General features: G+C 37.4%; 1 protein-coding gene across 26 annotated transcripts in view; it reads right to left on the bottom strand.

Moving 5' to 3' along the window:
- The window catches only part of CADPS2 (calcium dependent secretion activator 2), a 570,146-nt gene that overhangs the window by 309,966 nt on the left and 237,376 nt on the right, over positions 1-22,804 (bottom strand). For all 26 annotated transcript variants that reach the window (XM_034768448.1, XM_034768267.1, XM_034768287.1 and 23 more), the window contains exons 5-6: positions 15,095-15,331; positions 4,428-4,549 (exon numbers count right to left, since the gene is read on the bottom strand). In XM_034768448.1, the coding sequence (XP_034624339.1) occupies positions 4,428-4,549; positions 15,095-15,331 (359 nt within the window). The remainder of the gene's footprint in view (positions 1-4,427; positions 4,550-15,094; positions 15,332-22,804) is intronic.

Raw genomic sequence — 22,804 nt, 5'->3', positions numbered from 1 at the left:
TATGAATAGTATATTTAAATGTAGTTTTAAACCAGACATCGACATAAAAAGTTTCACCACAATAATTCAAATTTTTAAGCAGAACAAGTTATGCAGACTCTGCTTTTAAACAGGGCTTTTTTTAAGGGCTAAATAGCTGGAAGCAGAGGAAATGCATTAATAAATATTGCTCAGGCAGTAATAAAAGTTAAATAGGGCTGGCATGAGAGGAATCAATAGAACTTTTAAACTGGGTCCTAGTAAGCCATAGGTTCGTATGCCCATGATACCTAGCACTTTAGAATCAGTGCTAAATACTTGCCCTTCTATAATGCATTTCTGCATATACAGTGAGGAGATTTATATATCTTATTAAAAGAGAGGAAAACCTATCTTATACAGTGAGCATTTGATACTAGCATACTGTGACATTATATGATTAAAATATGACCATGTAGATCATTGTTGCTACCACTGTTATACAATTGCAACCAATCATGTACAAAATATGTCATGTAAGGTGTCAATGGAAAAGTTATGGTTTGCTGAATATGATTATCCTATTTGTATGCATGTATCATTTTTGTATCTGAAATTATGAATATTAACTACGTACCTGTATTTCAAATGTGTTTGGTCCTGTGTTAACACCCGCAAGGTAGTTTACATCCAGTCTAGCCAGCACATTGTGAATGGACTATTCAAGGTGATGGCCCATCAATGAACACAATGGGCCATGGAAGAAGCTTATCCCCACTTGATGGACTTTCCTGTGGAGGTACTAGCCAGAATATGGGTAATGGCCCCTGCTACGACTTATCGAAGCATGCAAGGGATGTGACCAGCTCATGTGACACTGGACACCATCTTGTGCCTGTACTTTTCCACTGACTGTACTAAGAGCAGACCCACCACATGACAGAAAGTATAAAAGGCCCTGGAAGCATCTCCATTTTGCCTCTTTCCTGCTCTGGACTATGGACTTACACTAATGGGAGTATTCTAACAGAAGGAATGAGGACCTTCCAATCTTTTGGAAGTAACCAGAGACTCAACAAGCTAGCAGGGGTGGCCAACCTGAGCCTGAGAAGGAGCCAGAATTTACCAATGTACATTGCCAAAGAGCCACAGTAATACATCAGCAGCCCCCCCCCATCAGCTCCCCTCCCCACTCCCAGCGCCTTCCGCCCACTGGCAGCCCCACAATCAGCGCTTCCCGCTCCCTCCCGATCAGCTGTTTCGTGGTGTGCAGGAGGCTCGCGGGGGGGGGGGGGGGGGGGGGGGGGGGGGGGGGGGGGTCGGGGGGGGGGATGGAGTGGGGGAGGGCCTGTGGCAGAGCCAGGGGTTGAGCAGTGAGCACCCTCTGGCACATTGGAAAGTTGGCACCTGTAGCTCCAGCCCCGGAGTCGGTGCCTATCCAAGGAGCCGCATATTAACTTCTGAAGAGCCACATGTGGCTCTGGAGCCACAGGATGGCCACCCTGAGCTAGCAGTTTATTCCATCAGTGCTTCAAACCTGTTCAAAGAACCTTGCAATTATTTAATGTATTTGATTCCTTTGACTCTCACCTCTTTCTTTTCTCTTAGAAGTAAAGCTTTAGATATTAGATACTAAAGGATTGGCAACAGCGTCATTATTGGGTAAGATCTTATACATTTAGCTGGGTATGTGGCTGGTCCTTTGGGATCATGAAATTGGTTTTAAATAACCATTCATCGTTAAGTCTAGTGTCGGAGTGATGAAACACAGACTGGAATACTTAAGGAGCCTGCATTTCTGACTTCTTGTTAGCCAGTGTGGTGAGACAGAAGTTTACTTTTGTTGCTGGTCAAGTAGATCTTATGGAAGAATAACCACCAGTTTTGGGGTATGTCTGCCCTATTTCTCAGCAGTTCGTTCTGAATTTGGTATTCTCAGTTGTGATCCCCTGAGGCACGGTGACACACACAAAGTAATAATTTATCATATGGAAAAACAAAACAGTGTCTTCAAACAGGATTATATCAATGTGGTCTAGGAACCTTTTAGTTGGCACACGCAATCTCCACAAGGGGGTGTTTCAGCACAACAACTTGATGCACACTGCTGTTTACACCCTCACAATCTGAACTATGAGACAACAGTGTAGACACGGCCTTTGTCTTTCACATCAGTTTCATTCTGTTACTAATGTGTTTGTTTGTTTTTAAACCTTTCCCAATTCCATGCTGTGTACACAAGCCCATCTCATTCTTTTTTAACTTGTATTTGTGGGGAAATGGGGCAAACTGTCAGCTGCTGAGTGGAAATGTTGTCTAAACTCTAAGCTACTTATTTGCTTTTACAATGATTTTTATGTTCCCTCTTGCTGCTTTTTTACTTTGTTGATATTAAAATATTGCCAACATGCATGAAAAGATATTCTCTGGATCAAGGGCCTCCAACTCCAGGGAGAGAACTTCCTCCTCCTCACATGCTGCTAAACATACAATTTGTTAATTTCATGCTTTGACTACCTGAACATCCTCCTCTATGGTCTCTTCTTAACTCCCTCTGTTACGCTACAGAAATCTCTCTCTTTCTCAGAGACTTTCTTTCCTTTTCATTGCATGACATCTGGGCATCCCCAATGCAATATAAGTCAGATTCAGAGGATCACAAAAACCACATCATCTTTAAGAGTTGTGTCTATTGATGATAACCCTGCAGTCACAATATCTGCAAATGCCCAGGGGTATGCCCACATATACCTCCACAATCTCTCTTCTTTTTGAACATGTACCCCCATTCTACAGTACTGGGCATCTCTCAATTCCTCATTCCCTGTCAGAGATTATTCCTTTGTTCACCTGATAACATTTGCCTGGAAGAGTCTGGTCATTTGCCACTGCTCACTGCCTTAGATGTTTCAGATATGCAGCCTGAAACCCCCTAGTTCTGATCTACCTACAAGTGTTGATCAGCTTCCCGTATCAGTGCTTTGTCGCTCTCATTTTCTCCTGTCTTCATCCACTCTGGCACTTCTTTAATGTAAAATTTCTATATGTGAAACAGTTATGAAATTCAATTGCACTGCATTTTCCACCTTGTCCTACCCATGTACAGAACTGTAAAATTGGCCACATGTATTACTGTGATGGGGTGATTGTTTTGCCTTTTGCTGTCACTGAACCATCAAGTATTGGGCCACTATCAGAGGAAAGATACTGGACTAGAAAGGCCATGGGTCTAAAACTGTATGGTAAGTTTCCTGCAAAATGCAAGGAGAAAGTTTACTGACTTACGGAAATTTTATTGAAAAGAGGCATGCAATCACAATTACATGCTTACAATTTGGCCTAATGGAATTTTATATTTGTGTTTTGAGTTGAACTGAAGCCAACTTCACATCTGAGTTTAAGTTGTCTTTTAGAAATATTAGTGACAGCAATTTTAAATTGTTTTTCACAAGACACACAAAGGTGCTGGTAAAACCCTCGCAATCTATCTGAAAACATATCTGCAAGAGATTCCAAATGACATTTTAACAGAGGAAAAAGCTTGTGAAGTCAATGTGCAGCCAGAGGTCAAACAAATCTACCAAAACCACACTTATTTTTTTTCCTCAATGCCACTCTGACTAGTTCAACTACAATGGTACGATATTTTTCCCTTCTGAGTCCATGTCCTTCAAAAATTAAATGAAAGAAGTGAATCCTATAATTTAAAATGAAATAAGCTCAGCAGGTGAGTAAGCTTTGTGAGGATTGATTACTGAGTATTGATTTTCCACTGGTTGTGCAAGCTGAACTCCACAAGGCCGCCTTCATATTAACCTAGAAAGCATACAAGCTATCTCAGGTTAATTTATATAAAAAGGTTTGCATTGTCAGATGATACAGAAAAGAGCACAATGCTACAGCCTCCAATTGCTTTGTTCGCACAGACTTCAAACATATTTTTATTGATTTTTTTTTTTTTTTTTTTTTTTACAACAAGCATCTTTTCATTTGCACGGTTTACAAGTGTTTTGTTTACCTGCTCTATTATATTTAACTATTGTTTTGTAATGGAGAGACAAGGTGGGTGAGGTAATATCTTTACTGGACCAACTTCTGTTGGTGAGAGAGACAAGCTTTCAGGCTTCATAGAGCTCTTCTTCAGGTCCTTTAGCTCGAAAGCTTGTCTCTCTCACCAACAGAAGTTGGTCCAATAAAAGATATTACCCCATCCACCCTGTCTCTCTAATATCCTGAGACCAACATGGCTACAGCCACACTGCATAGTATTTTACATGTTACATTTCCCCTCTACGTTGGACAAAAGTTCAAGTGTTGTTCCAAGTAAAAACACTATAGTGCTCTAATACTAAACCAACCAACTATTGTAATGTGTCATTCTTTTTAAAGGTCTCCTCAAAACTTCTTGTAGAGTCTTCCACACTGTGAAGAAAATATATTTTATAAAAAACAGTTTTAGAAGAGCTTACTGTGGCCTTGATGCTTCTGCCTGGTCTGTCTGAAGTTTCTCTCCTCCTTCCACTTCCATTGTGCAGTAAACAATCCGATTGGGAGCTACTGACTTTAAACCTTGCACTTCCATTATAACAATCTAAGCAAGAAGAAAGGAATACAAACAATTTATATGTCAGACTTTAGAAAATGTTAAACATAGATGTGGTATTAAACTGCTACACACAGAAAAACAAATAATTCACTCAAGTCTCTAAAAATAGACATGAATTTATATTTTCCCCTTACTATCATCTTTAAAAAATATACACTATAGCAATTAAGGAACAAGAATGTAAAGTTATGCCTTGTGCTCTATTAATCTTCAGTAGGGTTCTATTTGGGTACCTGTTGAAATCTCTCGTGTCAACCATAAACTAAACATTGATGTAAAGTACTTACATTTAAAATTAATGTTTACATTGAGGTCTAAATGCTAGAACAGATTACAATTTTTAAAGCAAATGCTTAAATAAATATTCATAAAAAAATAATTTTCAGAGTTTTAAGGGCTGATCCAATGCACATAAAGTCAATCAATCTTTCCATTAACTTTCATGGGCATTCGATCAGACCTTTAATAAATAAGAGGTACAAGTGATATGAGGAACATATGTTACACCATAAAAGTTTTGGTAATTTGCCTGTTGTAAAACTGATGGATAGCTTCCAGAGGGTTGCTTAATTAATTTTGGTGTCAGAAGATGTAACTAAAAATGGAGTTTTCCCATATCTTCTATGAAATTTTATTTTAATTGTTAATCATCATTTTCAGTCTATATTTTTCAATTCACTAGAAAGAGTATCTAGCTGTTGCTGGAAAGGGTAAAAAATGTAACATGTTGCAAATAGACAGCTAAATACTAGAGCTGTGTGGAGAACGGAAGTTCTGTTTTTCAAAGGATTTCAGCATCTGAATTGGAGTGAAAACAGAAAATTTTGAAATTCTGCAAAGGAAAAGTATTTAAAAAAATTCATTTCATTTCAGGTCAGTTCAAATGTTTTATTTCAATTTAAACTTTTTAAACTTAAATAAAACAAAATTCAAAACAAAAAAAAATCATTTCAAAACAAAAAAACAGGAACATTTGTTTGAAAAATGTTGAAATGGGATGTTTAGACATTGTCTAAACTTTTTTCCATTTTTCTTTCTAAGTGAAAAATTGGATAAATTGACCCAAAGTTTCTCCAGCAGTTCTACTAAATAAACTCACTCAAGAAACACTTTAAAGCTGTCTTAATTTAAAAAAAATATGACGTATTTGTTTACATTCACTTCTCTAATATACACATATGAAGAGACTATCATATGCAGTTTCTTTAGATGGAGAAGAAACAAGTTCTCATTGCTTCCAGAGTGGCACATGAGCATGATGATGTCATCATACTAACAAACACAAATAAGAAGCCCTAGGATGTGTCCACAAACTCTTCCAATTTGTATAAACACTTCCACATGAAAATGAGTTGTAGAAAAATAAATAAGATTTATACAAAACTTTCAGTTTTAAGCATCAAAGATGTACAATAAAAGCAAAAAAAAAAAGTCATCTTTAAACTGAAAATGTCCCTGTAAAGCAACAAAATTCTAAATAACTAAGGTTATATTTTCCTCTCAAACCATATGTGCAGCTCCTATTGATGCTAAATAATATTACATATTAGAACAAAATGCATACCCTTGATTTTTACTGTATTATGAATTGACTGGCAAAATTCTAATATAGTTGGAAAATTATGTTATTGTAGTTATTTTTCAATATTAGCTAATTTTTACAGAAAGTATAGGGGTTGTCCCAATAATGTGAGACTCAGACCAATTATAGATACCAGACAATAGCACATTATGATGAGAGGAAAGATGTTCTTGCGACTAAAGCACAAGACTGGGAGTCAAGGGACTTGGGTTTGTATTCACAGCTGCACCACATATTTCTTCTGTGGCTTTGAGCTTTTCTCTGTGCTCCAGTTTACCTCTTTACAGCTCTGTAACACAAAGATAATAGCCCAGATTTTCTGTTGTGCTCAGGAAGAGGTCAGTGCAGCAGAAAAGAGAGAGACGTTTTCTTCATCTGTCCCCTCAGCCAACATGCTGGGTAATAGAAACTGCAGGGGGACTCTGGAACACATTGCAACAGCAGCAAATCAGAGCCTTGCCCCCCTCACCCACTTGCAAGTTGAGGGAGGATCACTGGCAACAGCCCAGGAGTGGGATGCTGTTGCTTGGGATCAGAAGCCTGGAGGAGGCTGTGGGCCATGTGACGGCTGCTAAGACTGGCCTCCAGCAGGTTCCAGCTGCATCACAAGGGTCATGCAGCATTGGCTACTACTGTGACAAATCCCCTCTCCGCTCATGGGAGAGCTAAAAGCCTGGTGGCCTCAAGCTCTAGAGGCAGGGCTGCGAGGGGGATAATGACTACTTTGCAGACCTGTGTCAGAGAATTTTGAGATCCCATATGAGCAGAGAGGTTGCATGTGCGGAAAGAAAAATGTGAAATCTATTAAAGGACAAGGAAATAATTCAGGGAAAAATACAGTTGGAGGTTGCAGCTAAACAACTGGCTGGACCTTTTCGAGTTTTCCAATGCCAGACCTATGACCATCCCCACCTAGATATGGTCCCTAAAAAAGCTGAAGGAGAGTACAGGATTATTCGCCATTTATCTTACCCACAGGTGATATGGTGCTTTTGTCTTTCATCACTTTTAAATCCCTTATCGCCTGTGGATGAACACCTTTCACAAAACAATAATTCCATCTCACCTCTCAGTCCTCATCCTCAGAGGAAACCTGCACAATGCCTTCAAAAGGCAAACCTGGGAGCTTAAATTCATAACTTTGCTAGACAGTATAAATCATGGTCTTAATAAAGACACTGGATTTATGGCTCATTATAGCAATTTGTAACCCACTAACCGCCCCCACCCTTTCTTGTCCTATGACTGCAGATGTGTTAACGGGCCACTTCACATTGAACAGTTTCTTACAATATGGGTTGACTACTTATGCTAAACAATCTATTCCACCTTGTATTTAGCTGTGACACTCTGACTACCTTTCCCAGACCCAAGAAGAGCTCTGCGTAGCTTGAAAGCTTGTTTCTTTCCCCGGTAGACATTGGTCCAATAAAAAAAAGACATTGCCTCACCTACCTTGTCTCTCTAACATCTGTACTTTGGTTTTATTTCTATTCACTTACAAAAATCCACCTTTAAAGATAAGGTTGGGGGGGGGGAAATGCAAGGGATTTCATAGCTAATGATAAAATGTACCATAAAGCCTCCAATACCTTGATACAACAGCATGCATTACGAAATGGATAAAGCTAAGACAATACCACATTGGGGTGACAGGTACTGCGCTACTCAGGGCATTTTTTTTTTAACTGAAAAGTACCACCAATAACTACAAAGCTTTGTAAAGAATAACAATTACATCATTGCTTTATGAATTACTATCTTTGTTATTTGTGATCTCCATGCTCATTACATTATTTCATAATCGCTAGTTGAGCCATTGAAACATTATGGTACCTAATAATACCTATGCTTCCTTTTCTCATGCCAAATGAATAGCTCTGTTGAATGCAACTATTGTGATGACTCATTTCTATGTTGATGTGTTTTTGTTTTCTTCTTCAGTTTCCATTTTAATTAGAAGGTACATTTGTCTCTGATATCAATTCTGGATGCTCGGAACAGAAAACTAGAAGGTCAAGACAATTCCAGGTGAAAGGAAATCATCATATTCTCATTAGGTGATAAACAGCTTTCTAGGTGCTATTTGTTTGTATTGTATTCCTTTCCCATACCTGTTTAGTAGCTGAAATAGACAAGATATGAAAAAGGCACCTTCTGCCACTATTTCTATCATTTTTGTTACAAGTTGTTGTAAAAAGGCCCTCTTATAACAATTCCAACTTGTGAAACAATTACTCTGTTTCATAAAACGATGATACCATCTGCATAGAAAATGTCTATACAATGAAAAATTGCCTGCTTACAAATACTAAACTCTGGAATGAAACATTATTATAATCCAAGTCAGAAATGAATGCTTGACTGAACAGTGATTTTAACACAGACAACCCAGATTGCTTACGATGCTCAATTGCAGTAACTTTGAGTAGATGTATGCATATTCTCAGAGGGAAAATAGGTTTCCTAAACTGTACAGTACATTTGCTTCGATGATTAATCTAGGCCATTTAAACACCCCCCCCCCCGCCCGACACACTCACACCCCCTGCTGTTAGTGTCTATTTCTGAAGGGCAGAAAGAGTGTGGAAAGCAACGAGTCTCTTAGAAAGCAGAAAAATGTCTGTTGGCATGGGAAGTGGTCGGTATCTCAGTGACACAACCCTTTCTTCTACAAAGAAAAACAACAATGGTAGTTCAGAATTACGCTGTTTACCTGCTATTGTGACGTGGAAAAACTAAGATTACTGTCCACGAAAGAGATGAGAGGGAAAGTTTCATTCTACATTTTGTTTGTTTACTTCGTGAATCTGACAGCATTCTGTGTGTAGCCTATTACAATATATTAACTTTCTATCGCGTGGGTCTTTCAAACAGACACAGAGAAGGCACAAAAATTTTAAAAGTAGGAAAATGTGGCTGTAAAATGATAGAAACTGGCAGTATGATGAAAAGGCAGATGTAAGTACCTGAAACTACTTTTAGCTTTTTAAAAATGGATTACATTTCAAAGCTGAAAGTGTCCCTTTAAGAAAGCCATTGTACTTAAAGTTACTAGCTATTTACATTTTATCTTGTGGAAAAATCTCATTGTGATGACCAAAATAAATATGGAATCTTAACTGTGTAGAGAGCATGGTTTGAAATAATCTACATATCAAATTTTGGCTACATTCCTTTATTATTTCCCCATTCCTTAACCTCAGTTTGTACCCCTTTGTCATTTTCAGTTGTGACCCCTTCTCATTTCTATCCTTGTAGACAGTGCTCGTTCCCAATATCTTCCACACTGTTGAAATCAAGATATAGGGACAATTTATTACCTGCTTCCTAGATTTATTCTTTAAATAGCATTAATAGATTCCCTCTGTTCTTTTTGTCTTTCATAATTCTCATATAGCTGTTCAGTGTATCTGACAAAGATTCCCTAATTTAAACACATCCTGCAGAAGTATGGACTGGATATTTTAAGGTCCTCAATTTACCAGCATTCAGATGTTATAAACTGCATACAGAAGTACTAGTATAATCCTGCTTTTCCTTCAGGGATACCACTTCATACTTTAACGAGTGGGACAGTTTTTGTCCATCTCCTGCTTCGTGTATACAGAGGAATAAGTTCATTATGCTTCAGTTCAAAAAAATCTACGATGTCAGTTTCAACTTAGTTTCCCCCCACCCACTTTTTTTTCTTTGAGATTTAGCTTTAAGTGAATAGGATGTATCGATCTCAGGCAAGAATCTGGCTTTCAGATTTTTAACACTCAGCTTTTAAAATATAAGTCTCCCATGCTGAAAAAATGCTACCCGTACAATAACACTTCAGAAAACTAATCTACTTTTTGACTTGTCAAAAAATGAACTGTAGCCTCTTGACCTATAGAAAGCCTGTCAATGACAGAAAAGGCTATATGAGCTTTGTAAATTCACTAAAACAAGCTGTGTCACCAGACTCCTCATTGTTTAAGCTAGATAAGTTTCTAGTGGAAAAACTATATTCACCCCAAATTGAACATTTACAAGAAAATTAGATTTTTTCTTCTTCATGTCACCCCTGAGCATCTTTTAGATTTATTAGCTTTCATGATTCTTCTGATTTTTAGTTTTATTGGCTGTTGTGATTCTTCTAATCTCAATACATTTCCTTACCAAATATGTCACTCATGGTGTGAAATTTGTGTCCATCTCTAGAAATCTAAAGCAAGTTGCAGAAAGCCTTTTTTTGACATTTCCATTAAACTCTCAACATCCACTCGGTAAAAAGCAATCTCCTTTTATAAAATAGGACATTTTCTGTCTGCCATGCACTGTAGGAGCTACACAACCAATATCTGCTATGGAGACTTATGGCACTATTTTCAGGCTTTGCATTCACTCTCTTAAGTGGGTTTGGTGAAAACAAGGGAGGTATGTATTGTTTTATTTAACAGCTCATTCATTTCATGTATTTTACCACTAACACAACCACTTGAGTACCTGTCTAGCAGATGAACTGCTGTTGTTTTAATGCATGGAATGAAGGACTACTGTTGTTCTTTAAAAAAAAAAAAAAAGTTAGCCTTTTACATATGAATATTGCATGTAGAGGAGAAGCCCTACTCTTTTTCTTCTTTTCCAAGTAATTAAGGATTTAAATTGCTCTTAAAAACTCTCCCATTACAAGAATGCTAGACATGTTTTTGCATTGATACATGTATCAATCAGAATCTTCCTATCATTTTGCATCTTATTAAAAATAAATCAAATGGATGAAACTTGAGAGGTTACCCCTCCTGCATCAAACAATCTCAAATAAATTATTACTATCAGTTCAGGTACAGTATCAATGTGATCAGTATGCATTTGCATTTTACTTTATGGCTCAGTAATGGCAAAGAAAATGGTCATAGCATTTTTGCTTAATTGTGAGAGTTCTGAATTAGCATAAAAGTCTTAAAAAAAATTAAGAGAAAACGGTTACTCGTGTCCACTAATCACTGTGCTCTGAAGTCCAGTGTATAAATTAAATTCCTTAATGACTTCAGAACTGACATTTTAAGTGGCACACAGTACAGGAGACAATATTATTTAAAACATTTAGTCAGTGTAGGTTGAAGCATTTCTTCAAAAGTTCACTTCTAAACCATAAATTGATTTACTAATGCCACCAAGCCATGTCAAGTATATACAATAGCTACAGCAGAGAACTGTTGAAGATTTTAGTTTAGGATTTGGAAGCACTGTAACTGTTGACTTCTAGAAGCCACAGTAATAAATAGGAACAACAATTGCGGACATGGAATTATTGGTAAAGGGTAGGGCTGGTCGAAAAATTTCAAAGGAAAATTTCCTCAAAACAGGGTTTCATCAAAACCAAAATTTTTCGCTGGTACAGATCAACTTCAGTGGAATTTTCCATTAAGAATATAAATCTGCTTCAGTTGTAAAAGCCGACCTGACCTGAAATGAGAAACATTTAGTTTCAGAATTTCTCCCTCTGCCTAAACCACTGCAATGCATCATGGGAATTGTAGTGCCATGTACCTCCTGTTTCTATTCTCCAAATGGTCCTAGTCTCCTGGCCAGACTTCACCTCCCAGGAAGCACTGCAGTCTCTCACTGTAGTGGAGCAGCTGCAGTGCTTCACAGGAATTGTAGATTCTGAAAACTTCAGCTCCCTCAGGGCACCACAGTTGCTCACGCACAGGGAGAGAGATGGCAATGAAAGGGGAAGGGAAAACATTTACCTTCAATCAAAATGTGAAAGTGGATCATTTCAACATTCCCAAATGCTAATTTTTTATTCCGCAAAAAGTTTCGATATTTTGACTTTGCTTCCTGAATTAAGATAAAATCAAAATGGCAAAATACTGCAATTTCCCCAGGACAAAAGTTCTGTTTTTCAATCAGCTCTGATGAAGAGCAGTTCCTTAAAGAAGCACAAACAGTCCCAGTTCACAGACCCAAAATTTAAACCTACCTAAAAATACAGGCTAAAGTTTTCAAACAGCTAAAAAAAATATGACATTTTCAAAAATGACATGCTGAGCACCTACAACTCCAATTTTCATCAGCATCTTTGAAAACTATTTAGGAACTTAATTTGAAACACCTATGTTTGAACATTTTGGACATTTTACACATTTCATCCTCTGTGGAAAAGTGTGAGTCCTCCTAAATGAAGGCTATTCATAATGCAAATAAAATCCCAGCTACTTACACTAGTAGCCAATTAACAATGAATCCAAGATGCTCGGAATGTTTGTGATTACAGGTGTACATACTTGACTTGGGAAATCTTTTTAGCCCAAGCAGCCAAATTATAAACAACTAAAAACAAGGAGCTGTAATGGGAGGTGTTAGGCAACCTTAATATAAGGATCACTTACCAGCTCCCCCAATAATAACATTGAAAGCTTTTTATTTAAAGACACATTGCTTAGAAAAGAACAATTGTTTAAGAAGTATATGCACACTTCTAAGTTTATTTTAAACTAGTTAAAAAAATTAAAACAATAATATAATCCAAGTTGCACTTTCATCCAGCCGTGTAACTATTCTCAAATGCGCAGAATGCGCTCTAAATGGAGCACATGTAAAGGTGTCAAATACAAACTCCAGTCTTTCTTTTTACTCATGCTATTATCACAAGGAGAGGCTGGTATTCCCTAGTATAGGGTTTGCATTAATAGATCCTGAAATCTTATGCCCACGTGCTCTCCTACTGCAGTATTTTGGACTCAATGTGCGTACAAGAATGCACCCATATGGAAAAGATTGCAGGATCAAGGCCTTCAATTCTTCCTGAGTATTCTCAAAGAGATAGCTGTTTTCTTGAGGAAAATACAAAAGATTTCAAAAACTGTCTTTCCTGCTACTATTAATAATGAGCATGGAAGATGTAAATTGCACGTTTATTTATATTACTGCTGAGTAAAATGGATAATTTGTTTGTGAACTTTTACAGCTTTGAGTCCATGGCAGACGACAGACTATGTTAATAGTCGTAGAGGTAGAGTTAAGGCAAAAATAATTAAATTAAGGAAAAAGAGAAAGAAAAAACAAAATCAGACTTCTGATTTGCCTTTTTCTAGTTTTGCCCACAAGGGAAATCAAACTAAAATAAATATGATAATACGTTCCCACACAATAAGAGAGATTCTTACCCTTAACCTCTGGAGAAGCTATGCAGGTGAGCTGAAACAATGGAGGATAGGAAGTGAAAGCCAAAATGGACTGATGGATTAAAAAGAATTCCAGAGTTGATCAGATAACCTTCACTTTCATTCCTAATTATGGACAATAGTATTCCTGTGTATTTAATAAATTAGCATGGAATTTATACAAGATTGCCAGTCACAAGGAGAGAGAGTGTGACATTTTGTAACTTTTATATTAAAATGTTCCCAATTAATATTATGTTGTTAAAGATAAGGGTGAAATAACCTAACTTAGTATTGAAGTTAACACCTCTAGGTTGGTTACAGAAAATTTATTTAGTAGAGGACATTCCAGGCCAGGTTCCAGCAGGAGCTCGGGAAGTCAGGGCCGGCTTTAGGCCGATTCTCCGGAATCGCGCCCCACGCCTAAGAGGGCCCCGCGCGGCGCCTTTTTAATTTTTTTTACTCACTCGGCGGCGGTCCGCTCCAGGTCTTCAGTGCCGCGGAAGACGCAAAGCAGACCCCCCGCCACCGAAGACCCGGACCGCCGCCACGTATTCGAATCGGGCCCCGGAGGTCCTAAAGCCGGCCCTGCAGGAAGTTTCTTTCCCGGCTCTTACTGAGCATGCAAGCTTGTTCCCCTCCCTCCGGGGGAGGAGGGGAAGGAACTGCACCCAGAGATTACAGGAAAGCAGAGAAGACCCCAGCGCTGCTCCTGCTCTCCCTGCTCAGGGGCTCACAGCTGTGCCTGTGAAACTAAGTCAGCATCTTCACCTCCTACTTGTAAGTGGCTGTGCTCCCCACCCCCCGTGTGGTGAGTAGGGGGTGAGGGTGGGGACAGGCAGCCCAGATGTGCCTACCTTTAAAATGCAATACAGGCACAATACAATATTCAGGTTTTTTTTGTTTGTTTTTGTTTTTGATCTCCGTTGCTGCCTGATTGCTTACTTCCGGTTCCACATGGTGTCCAGTTAACCGGTCAGTCCGTAACTCTGGTGTTCATATCTTTGAGGTTCTACTATACTCACATTCATTGACAAAATGGTATATCAATGGGGGGGGGGGGAAATCAGTCCACTGATCACAGAGGAAGTACAGACTTATAACACTAGAACCTAATGGTACCCTTCAGAGGTTAACAGGCACTCTCTCACAATTTAGCAAAACTACACTTTCTATGCTCCATTATAATCCTAATTAACAGTAAGTTGGCCTCTATCATAATTATATTTCCTCCACCTTCTTGTTGTCTTTTCGCACGACTTAATTTAACATCTGCACCACTGTCCCCCCCACTATCAATATAGATAGCATTTTAGTAAAACATTTACAATTCTCAAAAACATCCATTGAAAACAGTGCTCAAACCAGTTATAACCAAAACATAATGGTAACATATCCCTACATCATGTTGTTGCTGATTCTTACCTTCCCATAATTTATCTCCAAGTTATCTTTGACTTTTTTCACACTAGCAACTTAAGTTTCCCATACTCCTCTACATTTAGGCTAATTTATGCCCCAAACCTAACGTTTACTTATTTCTTAACCAAAGCCATCCTATAGGCTACAGCTCACCTGACAGGATCCTGAATCCTGCTCTTAGTTTAAAGGGGAAAATGTACATACGTTTGCACATAAACCCTAATTATCAAAAATTAAATTATGGTCTAGCTGTTTAACATACGAGTATGAAATTCTAAATATAACTACAAAAATGGGGAAGGACTAATCATAAGGAGGTAGTAAGAAATAATATTCTAGAATCATTTAAATAATCAACAAATGTTATGTGATATATTCACTTACCTCTAATGTGAATGATAGCACCACATCTGACTTTGACAGCTGAATTTCATTTTCATCTCCTATGTCCAAGAAAGCAGAATTCTGTGATCGCTTTAACTTCTGCAATTTAAATTCTGGGCCACCTTTAGACACTGGAAGACTTTCCAAATTTGCCATTAGCAAATTCACTGAAGACCGCAACTCTTCTATAAACATGTTCTCCATTTCTTTCGCTACAAACTTTGGAAATTTTCTTTCCTTGAAAATATTTTTAAAATTCAGAATGTCATTAATTATGTCATATTATAAATTTTGTTTAACTAACTAAATCAATTGGCTATGTGCTTTCAGCCAGAGATAGTTAATGAAAATATAAATCTGAACTTTAATGATGATCTAGGATTACACGTTACAAATACTTGGCTTTGGAAATCTACCCTAAATACATTGCTGTCTTTAGCCAGAAACAATGTGAATTGAATTGAGGAATTCCATCAAATACTTCAAACAGATTAAATCACATTGCAACTTCTTGAGTACTTACAGAGAAAAAGAGATTAAAGGGCATCTTTCAAAGGAGGCAGGGCCAAATAATTCATTCTACCTTAATTTCAGAATGTGAGTACGTACATGCATCTTACACAGTCTCTCTGCTCTACTTGTATGTTCATCAACTTACTGTATCCCTTTAATGTTCACTGTTAATATCTGACACAAAATTCAATTGTCCAGTAGTAATTTTGCTATTAAAAACACTTCATATATGGACACAGAAAGCTTCAAAAAAAGGTAACATCAAACTGTACTCTTATTTTTTTAAATCATTATTTTACATGACAATGCTAATTTTGCTAGAGAAAGGCTTATTTTAAAATGAAACGTATAGGGTAGCTAAGAGCTAACTTTCACTCTCGGTAGGAATTAAACAGACAATAGCGTGTAAGCTCTACCAACCTGCACTGTAAAAAAAACAAACAAAAAACAAAACCCCCTACCTACAGTCAATGAGTAATATAAAAGCATTGTGTGATCAGTGGACAAAGAGAAACAATACAGCTTTCTATTAACCAGATATGTGAAGCATGAGGAATAGTACGCCCAACTTTTTGTTGGAAAAAACAGGCATCTGTCTGTTGAACTACAGAAAATTCCCCACTACCTGTTTCTAGTAAGGAGGCTGAAAATGATGTCCATTTAAAATCTTTACAATTGCTTTTTGTTACACATATCATGTACAAGGAATAGCAGGAAAACTTAGCAGTTTCATTCACAAATCTCAAGAGCTTTAAAAAAATGCAGGCAAGCATTTTGAGTACCGTTTTCTAGATGAGACACATATAGCTTAAGTGACATTCCCAAGGATACTCATTCAGTCAACTGCATCACTGAATATAACTCTAAGTACTCTTGACGCATGATCTGATGAACATGCTTATGCCAGGTAAAGGAAATACCATTCTAATGTTAATTAAGTAACATTTTAACGATTTTAAGATTTGAATGGTTTAAGGGCACCCACCAGAAGGCAAGCCAATTACAATCAGAAATATTTTGTACAAGTCTAACAGTCAAAGGCAGTACACACAACAGATTTTTAAAAAAAAAACTTGCTTTGTGACAGCAATAAAATTGTAACAAGTTAAAATTCAGAGTGATTTTAAGCAAAGCCCTTCCCAATGCTTTTAAAATTATAGATTACAAAATTACATTAAAAAATGTCTTACGAGGATAACTGAAATAATATTCTGACTGTATGTGGGAGGTTTTAGAATGTTAAAGATAGAACATTAGTCAATTGTGTTAAATGATCCTTCCTCTTACTTTTTAAAGAAATGTCTTCTGTTCTTCTATGTCCCCTATCCTTACTTTACTTTTTTACCCAATCTTTTCTCAATTATTTTCAGTAAGGGTGATCTCCAAATGTCTAACGCAGCACTGACTCAAAGTAGTGGTGGCAACAATAGTGCCAATATTTCAAATCAAGTCACATTTGTAAATTTGCATTGTGCAATAAGCTTCTACTCTGGATTAGATAATTTTCTGCACTCGAAAAAGAAGCCCTCTATTACCCAGTTGCCCCTGTCTCATTAAAATAGAGTCTAGCATCTTCAGCATATAGGCTATGTTTTTTTCATAATATATTTCAGGAGAAGTCAAGTTGTGACAAATTGTGATATCTGATATTTATTATAGATATTTTAGAGCAATAAGGTTTCTATTGTTTTCCCCCCTCAATTATATTTCATACTCAAGGTGGGGGATGTAGTCTGGAGAAGTTGATTTATGAAGCCCAAATCTTCTCAAAGATAATGCCTCCCATTAGGCTATAACCATCAGGGCTATGATTAGGATTATTGCAACATAATGGAACAAGCCCATGTTACTGGATGAGAAGTGTATCACTCGATAAAGTACCCTGTTCTCTTTGTACCTCTGAAGCATCTAGCACTGGCCACTGTTGGTCTGACCCAGTATGGCCATTCTTATGGTCTTAAGCCATCCACTTTTGATAACTGAGACTGGAAGGTCCACCAACCTAGAAAACAAGCTGAGGGAAAAATGGATTCTCTAGAAGATATGCTAATGAATCCCGAAAGAAAAGGTTGAAAAGGCTAGAAGGAGAAGTAGGAGATAGTTCAGGCTGAGACACTTGAAACCTGGGTGGTTTGAGTGCTGATAGGCTGTTGAATCAGACAAGGAAATCAGACTCCAGGGTCTCGTGGACAGGAGAGACAGTGGAGAAGGCTAGTCTGTCTGCTGCATGTCTGTAAGAAACACGATCCACCAAATTAGGGAAGTCAAAATCAGTCGGACGTGATGCTGGCCACATCAGTCCCTTGTGTACCACTGGCTATGAAACTGACAAGCCTTAACCATGTTATTGATTTGGGGGAACTTTGTTATGAAGAGGATGGTGATCAATTGTTCTCCATGTCCAATGAAGGCAGAACAACAAATAATGGGCTTAATCTGCAGCAAGGGAGAGTTAGGTTAGATATTAGGAAAAACTTTCTAACTATGTAGCTAGGCTCTGGAATAGGCATCCAAGAGAGGTTGTGAAATCCCCACCCTTGGAAGTTTAAGAATAAGTTAGACAAACACCTGTCAGGGGTGGTCTAGGTTTACTTGGTCCTGCCTCAGCACAGGGACCTGGACTCGATGACCTCTCAATGCCCCTTCCAGCCCCATCGTTCTAGGATTACTAACATGGTATTGATTCTGCTCCCTAACAGGATGAACACAACAACCCCAGTCAAGTTTCCATGAAGAATATTCATAGAAAACAAATTTAAAGAAGCCTTGCAAACCATTACTAAAAGAAACTGAGCATGTGCCCTCTTTTGCTTCTTTATGATGCACAAAGAAAGCCCAAAAATTGTTTGTTATTTGCTTTCTTTATTTTGTTGTAAACACAGAAAAGTAAAGAATATAATATTTGGTCCTCCCTGTTCTTGCTGGAGAACTTCTAGGAAGTCTCAGAGTTCACAATATACATCTCTAACACTTTAATTGTAAGGGAAAAGGTGTTCAATCTTAATTAAAAAAAAAGGCTTCCTTTATTCAAAATGCTACGCAATGAAGTTAAATAGGTGTTAACAAAACAAACAACTTTTCTAGTCTGACTAAAATTAAAATTCGTTAAAACAGATGTTAGCATTATAAGAACGTTTTTAGACTTTATGGAATGCTTGTAGGATGCTGCATGTATTAATCCTACTTACAATATCTGTATCCCATGGTATAAAGTTATATTGCGTGTTTGCATTGTAAATCTCTGTAGTGTGTATCACTAAACAGGAAAAGATGCATTAATTAAGGTAAAGTGCTCGTCTTGCACACAAGATGGCCCATTGAAAGTAAATGAGACATTGTTTAGTACCAAAGGACAGAGACCTTGTTGATTGCATTCCTCACTCCAGGAAGGGAAACCTGTGCATGAACTCATCCCATCAGCTTGGAATCTGAGGTGAAGGGGATAAAAATCCCCATCAAAGAGAAACTTGGTCTCTTTATGCTGCCAGGACTCTGAGGGGGCAAAGATTCCTAAATATAAGCAAGAAATCCCCATGCTGCCTATCATGTGTAAGCCCTAAAGGACACCTAAAGCTGCTTATTATAGAAACTTATATTACCTTTTTAAATCTAAGACGGTAACTCATTTGTTTCCTGTTTTAACCTTGTAAATAACTCCCATTTCTTTTCTTAGTTAATAAATCTTTAGCCAGGATTGGCTACAGGCGTTGTCTTTGATTTGAGATCTGAGTAGAGTTGATCTGATGTAAGTGACTGATCCTTTGGGACTGTGAGTTACCTAAATGTTATTGTGATTTTTGGTGTAAAGTGATCATCTAACACATATTCCAGCTTGCCTGGGTGGCAAGATAGACTGGAATGCCCAAGGGAACTGTCTGTGACGCCATGGTAAGACTTGTTTCAGAGTGGTAGCCGTGTTAATCTGTATCAGCAAAAAGAATGAGGAGTACTTGTGGCACCTTAGAGACTAACAAATTGGGTTTTAGCTCACGAAAGCTTATGCCCAAATAAATTTGTTAGTCTCTAAGGTGCCACAAGTACTCCTCATTCTTCCATGGTAAGACTGTCATAGTGCTTTAGGAGTTCACACTTGTTACTGGGTTGGTGAAATCTAATTATAGAGCATACAATCAGTTTGGGTGTCTGCCCTGTTTTTTGACCGTCTGCCCTGAGGTTGGCACTCACGATCGTGAGCCACTCCAGATGGCGTGACACGACCCAATCCCCATTTATTTGAATATTTCTGATCTCAAGCACATTTCAGATATATGGAGCAATACAGTATTTGCCATACCAAACCAGTTAAAAATAAAAAAAACAGTAACTGTTATTTTGGTATGTATAAAGATAACTTAATTGTATTATCAAAATAACAAAACATTTATACTTCTAATTTATTTATTATACTCCCCTCTGAAGTGTTCATTTTCATTCATTCAGTATGATTGAGTAGCTCATGGAAAGGACTGAAGTGAAGTCACAAGTGAGTTGAGCTTTGCTATAGTGAAAAGCATGTTGCATTTTCACTGTCTGATATATCTTGACGCACCATATGAGCTTCACATAAATGAAAGAAACTGGCAGAGAATTCAACAGAATTATTTCTACTTTTCTGAATATAAAAATAAACAAAAATGTGGAGGGGAAAAACAAGATCAAAGTAAACTTAAAATACTAAATACTAAAATAAATGAATATCTGTTAATTAGCATAGGATATTGAACAGGAAGGAAAGGGCTATAGTATGTGGCAATGAAGTGGAACAAACATTTCAAGTAGTCTTCTCTCATATCTTACAAGTTCCCTTATGGAAAAATCCTATGGAATTTAATAGAGAATTATAGCTGTGCCATTGAATTCCACAGGCTGATTTAAACATTCTATAGATAAGAAACAATTTTCTATTAGACTCTGTAGATTGTTTAGAATAGAGTTATATTAAACTCTATTAGCTACAATCCTGTTAAATTATATAGGACTAGCCCATAAATGTGTATTACAATCATAGGCAGACCTAATAAAACAATTAAATGAAAAAAGTTTAATAAAGCCCTGTTATGAAGCAAATATTTCCAAATAGAATGTAAAAGGTTAAAGAAATTTTCCACTGGTCCAAACCTATGCTATTAAAGAAAGGGACCACGGACAAACATGATGCAGACTACGGCTGGAATTATTTCCCTGAACTTTTGAAAGTAAAGGCTAAGTCAAAATGTAACTTAAGAAGAATGCACAGTTTAAGTTTCTGTAAGGTCAAAATAAACAAACACCAACAGACTTTTAAAAATTAAAGCATTTAATCTAAAGCCCCAAGTACCATGAATGTTACATTATGGTTATCAGCTTTTATTTACTTATTTTGATAGGGATATATGCTATGTTAAAAAGCGCTATAGGGAATTCTTATTTCTGTGTGCGATTCTCTGATCATTGGTGAGTATCATTCCCTCATGTCTGAAAGAAATTTTACTAGTCCTGGATCACATATAGGTAATCTCTCTCTCAAACTCTGACACTCTCTCTCGCTCTCAAAAAGAACAGGAGTACTTGTGGCACCTTAGAGACTAACAAATTTATTTGAGCATAAGATTTTGTGAGCTCAGTCCACTTCATCAGATGCATAGAATGAAACATATAGTGAGGAGATATATATACACATACAGAGAACTTGAAAACATGGGAGTAGCCCTACCAACTCTAAGAGGCTAATTATACACACACACACACACCCTACCTATTAAAGTAAGTGAAAGTACTTGTCACTCCATTCTTATTGTGATAGGTAATGAAAAGTGAAAAGATATAAAATAGGCCAACAGTTGAGAGAGAGGGTCATCTATGCTAATGGGGCTTAGTTTGCAGCCTTCCCTCAAGTTGCCAGAATACCCCCATAGCATTCATTACCCCCTGCCCCGCCCCTGCACACTGCAGGCTGCAAGGGGGATAGTGTAATGCTGTTTACATGAACTCTACATTGCTCCTATGCAGGTGGAATTCTGCCCCAGCTGCTTGTGGATCATCTATGGTCCCTGCATGCAGCCAGAATGACCTAATGGAGCTGGAACCAGGGCCAGAACTGGTCCCTAAATCTCAGGGATCAATTCACCCATTACTGAAATGCAGCATTTGTTTGCTCATTTTGAAGACTGAAAAATAACAGACAGTTGAAAGTAGGAGAGAAATTGAACAGGCAACCACTGAATCATTGAATATGATTACATGAGCTGGAGTTTGGCCAGGACATTGGCACTAGCATTTCAACATTACTGCAGTACTACTGTGACTTAAATGCTCTACAGAGAGCCCAAACTTGTGGCTAACAAATATCACACTACATGAGCGTCTCTTTATTCTGCTGTTAATGGGACAATTTTTATTGTGAAGTGAATATTGACAGGAAAGCAAAAAGCTCTCTCAACTGTGGCATAATTTCCTAATATGGATAAAAATCCATTATACCAAGATACACTTTGATATACATTTCTAAGTTCTATCAGCTGGAAAGAGATAATAAATATACTGTAGTTTGTCTTCTTGAATGATTCTAGATCAACACTTTCTAACATTCTTGCATTCACTAGGTACAGTAGCTAATCTTTTTTTGAAAATATATATACCTGGTGTATAATTATGAACTCTAATATCAAAATTAATATGTAATTTTACAGGAAAAAATGGGTCAGATCTTAAAGTATCATGTGCTGGGGAAACTTTAAAAATATATGTTGATCACCAAAGACTATAGTTCTGTCAGTCTTTTTAAGTTGGATCACTGCTGGTAAAAAAGCCAGCTTTCAAGGAAAGAATCCATAATTCCTAATTTTGATGGTCAAAAATAAAAGCCATCTGGGAATACCTTACACATGACAAACAATTCCTCTGAGTGCAAGAAGCCGGTCTTAAATTGTTGTTGTAATGGAATGGTAAAAGGTATTATACTGTTCAGCAACTAGGTGGCACTGTGTGAAAAATACCATTTTTAAACTAACTTCAGCCGTATCTGGCAGAGCAGTAAAGGATCTTATGATGAACAGAGCTGATGTGTATAAGCAAGCTCTGTGACCAGTCCATATCTGATACAGAAGAACATGGCATGAGATCAGAAATAAAGTAAGAATAGAAACAAAAGAAAAACAGCAACAAAGGTTACAGACAGAAGGAACAAAGCAACAAAAGTTGTAGGACCTTATCAATATG

The sequence above is a fragment of the Trachemys scripta genome, chromosome 1 (assembly GCF_013100865.1).
Source record: "Trachemys scripta elegans isolate TJP31775 chromosome 1, CAS_Tse_1.0, whole genome shotgun sequence".
Taxonomy (NCBI): domain Eukaryota; kingdom Metazoa; phylum Chordata; order Testudines; family Emydidae; genus Trachemys; species Trachemys scripta.
This window is presented reverse-complemented; position numbering and strand designations above follow the sequence as displayed.